We start from the raw sequence: 7,720 nt of genomic DNA, 5'->3' as shown, positions 1-7,720 counted from the left end.
TAACAGAGCTTCGGCATAACATACGTCTGCTGCAAGCGGCTCGCAATTTTATAGAAACCGTTATACATCGTTTCCTTGACTCATTTTTTACCTTGTTTGTGTGTATTAGGGCTATTGATTTTTTTGACAACTTCGAATATTTGAAAGTTTCGAAAGAACTTGAAGCTTCGAAGTTTTGAGCCTTCGGGGTTATTTACTGTTACCTTTGACGATATTCGTAGCTTCGAAGCTTGAAGGTAACTCGAATCTACGAAGTTAGAAATTAATTTCAAAGGTTTGAAGCTTCAGAGTTTGAAGGTAACTTTGAAAATTTGAAGTTTCGATGCTTCAAACCTCGAAGCTTTGAAGCTTCGAAACTTCAAATCTTCAAAGTTACCTTCAAACTCTGAAGCTTCAAATCTTTGAAATTAATTTCTAACTTCGTAGATTCGAGTTACCTTGAAACTACGAATATTGTCAAAAGTAACATATCTAGTAGTAACTAATCCTAGTTGAGAACGCGAGAGGAAAGGAAGAAATAATCATGTTTACGAAGGACGATTGTGTCAAGACGTATTTTCAGCGTCCAAATTGCCGTATGATTACGCCGGGAACCGGTGTGTTTCTTCAGCGTGCCGAAGAAAAAGACAAACGCATTTCTTACACTCTTTAAAATAAACGTGTAGGAGTTAACGGCGCGTATTGTGCGTGAGTGAGAAAGAGAGAAACATTTGGACATTGTGTTTGGCCGTAAAAGTCGGTCAGGTGGAGGAATAAACCGTCAGTCATCTTGACGTCTCTCTCTCGCGTCTCTTCGGGTCGGTAATTGTCAGAGAAAGCTCGTCATTACAGTCCGGGGGACCTTGTTTTTGATATTCCGCAACGTGACGACGGGAAGACGAAGACGACGACGACGACGACGACGACGAGCGTGTGTGCACACTCTCGCGCCTTCTCGACGGCGAGTGTATAACCGACCGGCCTTTCGGCCGCGCGACCGAGGCACCCCGCATTCGATAACCGCGCCGGATAAGGGAAGGTCGATAAACGTCGCGGGTGAGCCAGCCAGCCAGCCACCCTGTAGACCGACCCCCGTCTCTCGCGGAGAACTCTGGTCGCGGCTCCTCAGGGTGGAGGGTAATCGGCGGGGGGGTTAGGTAGCGCCTGCGCCTGGGAACAAAGTTCTACCCCTCGCGAGTCTACCCCTGCCATCGCCATGTCAGGACCGGCAGTTCCATCTCGGGCGTACGCGCCGCAGGGAGGTTGGCGATTCAACAACGATCCCGTTGTCATCCCTCGTTGTCGTCGTCGTCGTTTGATTGTTCTCTCGGCCCGGGCACGGTACCTTCGTCGCAGGGCCGTCGACGAATATGCGGAAAGCGGGCGTCTGAAGATGCAGCCACGGAGGTCGGCCTCTACGAACTGCGGGACGGAAATCAAGTCGCGTCCTCGTCCTCGCGCCGCTCCACGTTGCCGTCGTCATCGTCGCCGTCGTGACGTCGTCGTCGGGACGCCGTTACCGCACGCCCGCCTGCGAATCGGTCCCCCGGGACCGGAAACCGCCGAGGGATGCTCGCGGAAATGGTCCGGCTGTCCTACCAGCACAGGGCATTCTACTGCTACGTGATTCTGAGCGTGTGGATCTTCCTGCTGGTCGCTGGTAAAACGCAAACAACGTGTTATAGTCGGTCTCCCCGTCGTGGGAATCGGCGTAATTTCGAGCCGCGAATCCTCCTGATTTCCTCGGCGCCGCGAGGACGATTCGCATCGTCTTGTACGTCATCGCGATACAAGCGTGACTTCGTTTTGCGTCTTGGAAAATGCAAATGGAAAATATCGAATTCGCGTCGAGATCGATCGGATATACGAGAAGGAGGAAAATTGTCCTTCGCGCCGCGTTTTACAATTGCCTCTCGAGTTTCACGTCGTTATCCGTGTCGAATTTCCTTCGGGGTGCTTAAATCTTTCAATCTCTCGGCGCGGGTGTTTATTTTTAAGTATAGGATAGAACGTACATACGTGTGGATGAGCTGTCGCGCATCACTTGATCTCTTCGCACGTGTTAATACTTCAATTTTAATAATAGAACCGTAATAATAGAACAGTTTTTCAATAACAGATACTATAGCTGGACTTTATCAGGTGCCATCAAGGCGACGACTATTTCTTTTTGTCGCGAAGTATAAGGGAAGTGTCCAATCATAGTCGTTGGCACGTATGCTAAATCGACCGTCAGGAAAAAACAAATTTATCATAATCTCACTATTCGACGGAGAACTTTGCTGTTAACAAATTTTTCGCCGAAATTTAATTTCGAAAATGGAACTAACATTTTCCCCCGACACAGAAATTATTTTAATAATTAATACGTATGATCAGATTAAATTGAATTGCATTAGAGAGGGAGAAATTATAATACATAAATGAAAATGTTAAGAGAGAACGTGGTCTTTTTTAACCGCTGTTTGACAATATAAAACGTTATGATAATATGTAAGCAAAATTACAAAATAAAATTTATTGTTGATTTAAAAACTGTCGATTATGAATGTGAATTTAATTATAATATTTATTTATATTATCAAATTATATTAAATTAAAATACATTAGAAAAGGAAAAATTATAATACATAAATAAAAACGTTGAAAGGAGGAGGAGAAAACGTTCTTTTTAATATGTTAGATACAAATAATATGATAATATGTAATAATAATATAAGCAAAATTAAATAAAATAACAGTTTATTATCGATTTAGAAACTGTCAATTTTAGATGTAGATTGAATTATTTTAATATTAATATATATCTGATAGATTATAAGTCAAAATACGTTAGAAGGAAGGAAATTATTTAGTTTAAATAAAATGCTATGACAACGTAGCTTCTTTTAAAATTGCCATTTAATGACATAAATCGTAATAATAACGAAATTTTGCTGTTGATTTAAAAGTTGTCAATTACAGTGATGGTTTCTGTCTTGTCGCGCAGGTATGTACAAATATATCGGCGTAGATGAGAAAACCTCGGTGCAAACGAGAATTCCAAACAATGATTTGTCGCTGCGAGAATTCCCGAGGAACTTAAAGTCGGACGCGAAGACGAAGAAGATCTTTCGCTTCTGCAATTTGCCACACGAGATAGCCGCAGACACCGAAGGTACCCACATACGAATTATTCTGAAACTTTTGCACGCGAAAAGAAATTAAAAATGTGTGTGTGTGTGTACGCCAATCACGATGACCGAACACTTTCGTGTCATTAATCAATAATTTTCATCAATCATATTATTAAGCGCGTTCACAAATATCAAAGAAATCGATCAACAAAAGCTCTTCGCGTCTAATAATCACAATAAACAGTGAATAGGCACGAAGTCAATAATCCCGCTCGATCTCGCTCGAGAGCCACTAGAAATCGGCGTAAATCACTTTCTTCTTACACAAGTGCGCGCATAAAGCGCACGTAGAGTGTTTCAAAATTATCTTATTATCCTACGCGATTGCGTGTATAACGCGCATAAAGTATCGCGCTTCCTCACTTTCTAACAGGGAAGCTCGACGGCAACTTGACATTAAGCGGCATCCTGATCTTCATCCGTCACGGCGACCGGGGCCCATTGACGCACATACGGAACATAAGCAGCATCAATTGCGGCGTCGGCGAGTACGGGGCCGCGAGCGAGCTCGAGGCCATCTACGAGAACTACGTGAGCTTCGTGCAGAACGCGTCGAGTTACTCGCGGGCCGCGTGGGCCCAGTTCCTGGGCCCGTTCCACGGCCTCCCCGTGCTGCCGGCGAACGCGCGGGACTGCCGGATCGGCCAGCTCACCACCCTCGGCGTCCTGCAGCTGCTGAAGACCGGGGTCGCCCTTAGGAACGCGTACCACCAGCGGCTCAATCTCGGCAACGGCACCACGTACGGCAGGGACGTTATCGTCTACAGTACCTCCTACCGCAGGACCGTGCAGAGCGCGGTCGCGTTGCTGTACGCGCTCTTCGAGAACGACGGCTTCCAGAGCCTGGCGAGGATCAGCCTGCAGGAGAGCCAGAGCTACGCGTTCTGCAGCAACGAGTGCGCCTGCCCCGCCGCCGAGAAGTTCCTGAAGCAGCACTTAAAGGTAAAAATAGTAAATGTATGTACATACACGCGAGGAGAACCCGTCCTTCTAGACCTTCTGCATTCAGGTTGTAAAACCAGTGGTTGTAAAACCAAGGAAAAAAATCGCGATAAATTGCAATTTTATCCGCGGACTTTACGCAATGGAAAAAATAAATCTGATATATAATACTAAAAATTGTGATTTATACGTAATTTTATGTAAAGAAATATATTTTTACTTTAATTGACAAATCATATATTAATCACTATGACTGGAAAAAAAAAAATCAATCAATAGTAACGAAATCTTATAATAAAGTCTTTTCAATTTAAATTAATATGCGGAATACAATTTTTAAAACAAAAACTTTGAAAATAGAAGCATTATTGAATTTTATCTTAATTTTTAGTTCAAGAGAAAAACAATAATAATAGAGTTAAGATATTTAAATCGGTTTTGCGCTTCTATTCAACATCTTGTGACAAAAACCCAGTTTATTCGCCACATCAATTTCTAATCTATTACGAGTTTTTATTTTGGATGAAGCTTGATTGGAAAGCACTCTCAATTGATTTATTCAATTGACAGCACTCTCTCTCATTGTTTTCTGTTTATTTTATCGTTTTTAATAGAGAAGACTAGTTTTTTTTTTTCCAGAAAATGCTGATGGCTTTTACCACTGGCACGAACTTTGTCTAAAAAATATGGAAGCCCTGCCTGCATTCGATGCACGAGGCAAAGAGCAATTACGTTAATGACTTCCCATGAGAATTCGAGCGATATAACAATATATAATCGTTTATACAAATTTATGCGATTGATATTTGAGGGTATACAGTTATGAAATCGTCTTTGAGCAATTTTTTTATGCGAAGTAATTTAAATCTGTGTCGAATATCTCTTGCGCAGTTTTGTTTAATTTTTTGAAGAAGTATGCAAAATGGACTTGTCGCTGCTTTTCCAGCTTCTTAAAGTAGATTCGATAAGTTTACATTTGTGCTATTCCTGTCTTCTGAGGAAGTTTTAATGGCCTGAGATCTCATTCCAGTTTTCTCGGAAACATGTTAAATAATCTGCATCAACATCGCTCTTCTCCCTGCTTTCTCAGGAAATCCAATAAAATTATCTGGGTCATTGTAGGCTGGCAAACGCTGATTTGTCAGCGCGTTATCCAAATAAAATACTTGCACGCGATAAGAATCTTTTTTCTGTGAAAATTATCTCGTCTCGTAACTCTCGTTTGTTGTCTGTATATCGCACATGGCACGTGGAGAGACATCTGTACGTTTAATGCACAGAAAATATCTCTTCTCAAATTTCAAGGGAGCACGTTCTAAACGTTTCGATAATTAATTTTGTCACAAGAGTCTTAAGTCGAAGAGTACTTCAATCAGAAGATTAATTAATAAAAAAGTTCAAAGATTCAAGATCCACTCGGATGTCGAGTTTTGTCGAGTACAAGTCAAAACTTGACGGGGGCTCTTTACAAATCTTCAAAGCTCATTTAAATTCTATTACCGAAATTTCTATCGAGGTGCTGACTCGCATTTTCAATTTGTTATTGCTAATCAAAAGAATAATTCAGTTCAGATTTTAATAAAATATTCGCTGAAGGCTCCGGAGGGAGAGTTCACGATAACATTGAGGATAACGGCCTCTGCAGACACGTTATTTCCACCTTCCCCAGGAGACCTCCAACCATCTGAAATCCCATCCGGCCGTCGGGGAGCTGATCAAGCAGGCGGCAAGCGCCGTTTTCGAGCTTCCGGATCAGGCGCATACGTGCGACCCGAACACGCTGAGGGACGCCCTGTTGACGTACGTGTGCCACGGCGCCTCGCTGCCGTGCGCGGATCTTGACGCCCAACGCACGTGCGTTAAGACCGACCACGTTACCGGGCTGTTCGCCTACACAGACTGGGAGTCGAAGCAGGTCGCCAAGAGCAGTAGCCGCAACAAGTACGGGCTGCTCAAGGCGTACGGGATGCTGCGCGGCATCGTCACCTTCATGCTGCGCATCATCTCCGAGGCCAGGCCCAAGATCGTCCTCTATTCCGGCCACGACAAGACTCTGGAGTACCTCGCCACTGCCCTCGGCATAGTCTCGGACGTAGCGACCCATTACGCCTCGCGGCTCGTCATAGAGGTCTACAAGATCAACCCCCGGAACGACAATCGCCTCGCCAGCGACTTCTATTTCCGCATTATCGCCAACGGCCGGGACCTGACGCCGAAGGTACCGTTTTGCAAGAACGCCAACACCTACGTCAGCGACGACGGGGAATTTATGGGTAAGAAGGGCGTCAAGCTGTGCCCGATAGAAAACATTGTCAGGCAGTTACACGACGACTACTTCGTGCCGTTCAACGCGACGAATTTTAAGGACGCGTGTTCGAGTCATAAAATTCGTTAAAATTAATAATGGGCATACCTTGTTGTTAGCTCGTGAAATAAGGTCGTTCCAATAAGAAAATAGGCCAGATAAAAAGAATGAGAAAGAGACACTCATCTTCGGTGATAGTATATATCTTAACTCCTCGAAATTAGAAACTTCAACATTTTAGCACTTTTTTAGATTCTCTATCTCTTTTTATCCTAAATATAATGGCCGTTCAATCATTATTGTTTACGAACATTATATTCATGAACACAAAGAGAAAAAGCGCTTTAACGCAGTCTATAAGGTAAGATATTATAATATTCTATTTAAAAAATGGCAAATTCGTCCTGGAATAAAAATAGAAGATAAAAGCGAAGAAGCGCATGACACATAAAGTCAGTTTTTCATGGAGATCAAAAGTTTAAGACTTTACAAGGATTAATTCTTACCGAGGATGATTCTTTTTAATTCACTTCTCGAATGACAGGCAGATATATCGAGCGGCTCTCGAGCAAGTTTCCAACTTGCACTATGCGTTATAGATAAATAAGCCGATGTGAAAGTAATTATTAGTACTAACGTGAAATAATCTGCAGAGAGCTAATACTTCAATTTTCCTAACGAATTTCTCTTAAAGGCGTAAATCGCTTAAAATGTAATTTTATCACCTAACAAGAAAGTATTTTGATTCTAACAATAATACATCAGATATATAAGATTGTTCTTTGGACATTCGGGCTCAATTCAAAATTTTTTACATCTCATTATGTCGAAGTACAGTTAACGAGAGCACAGACTTTTGCATAACGTATAAGAAATTTAACGAGAGTCTTTCATTTCTATCTTGTATAAAGGAAATAAAAAATTTTGATTGATTAATCCTCTTATGCAAAAGTCTGTGCTTGCTCTAAGAGAATTGGCAGAAATTATAAAATAAAATTGAAGAAAAATGAGAAAAAAGGAGAGTACATAAATTTTAGTAAGAAGCAAGCCTTAACTTCATAGAAATATATATGTCTAAAACTTTAAATTAACGTATCTTTAAATAAATTTAGAAAAACGATAGCGCTAATAAAAACCGATTAGTCGATTATTATATATTTTATCATACACTCTATTGTATATATGTAAATATATATAGTGCTTTAGAAATATATATTATATATATATTTTTTCTCTCTCTCTCTCTCTCTCTCTTTCTCTTTATAAAAACGCAGTCGCGCTTTTCTCCCTCGACTATTAATAAGCGTAATGTAATAAA

General features: G+C 41.7%; 1 protein-coding gene across 1 annotated transcript; it reads left to right on the top strand.

The window, feature by feature from the left end:
* Nucleotides 1–1,206: 1,206 nt before the first annotated feature.
* On the top strand, nt 1,207–7,628 carry LOC105829903 (2-phosphoxylose phosphatase 1). The gene is made up of 4 exons (XM_012668983.3): nt 1,207–1,639; nt 2,969–3,136; nt 3,529–4,097; nt 5,767–7,628. Exons 1-4 carry the CDS (start codon nt 1,549–1,551, stop codon nt 6,490–6,492), a joined length of 1,554 nt encoding a protein of 517 aa, XP_012524437.1. The 5' UTR covers nt 1,207–1,548; the 3' UTR covers nt 6,493–7,628.
* Nucleotides 7,629–7,720: the final 92 nt, after the last annotated feature.

Source organism: Monomorium pharaonis, chromosome 4, assembly GCF_013373865.1.
Source record: "Monomorium pharaonis isolate MP-MQ-018 chromosome 4, ASM1337386v2, whole genome shotgun sequence".
Lineage (NCBI taxonomy): Eukaryota > Metazoa > Arthropoda > Insecta > Hymenoptera > Formicidae > Monomorium > Monomorium pharaonis.
Note: the sequence above shows the minus strand (reverse complement) of the source record. Positions and strands in the feature narration are given on the sequence as shown.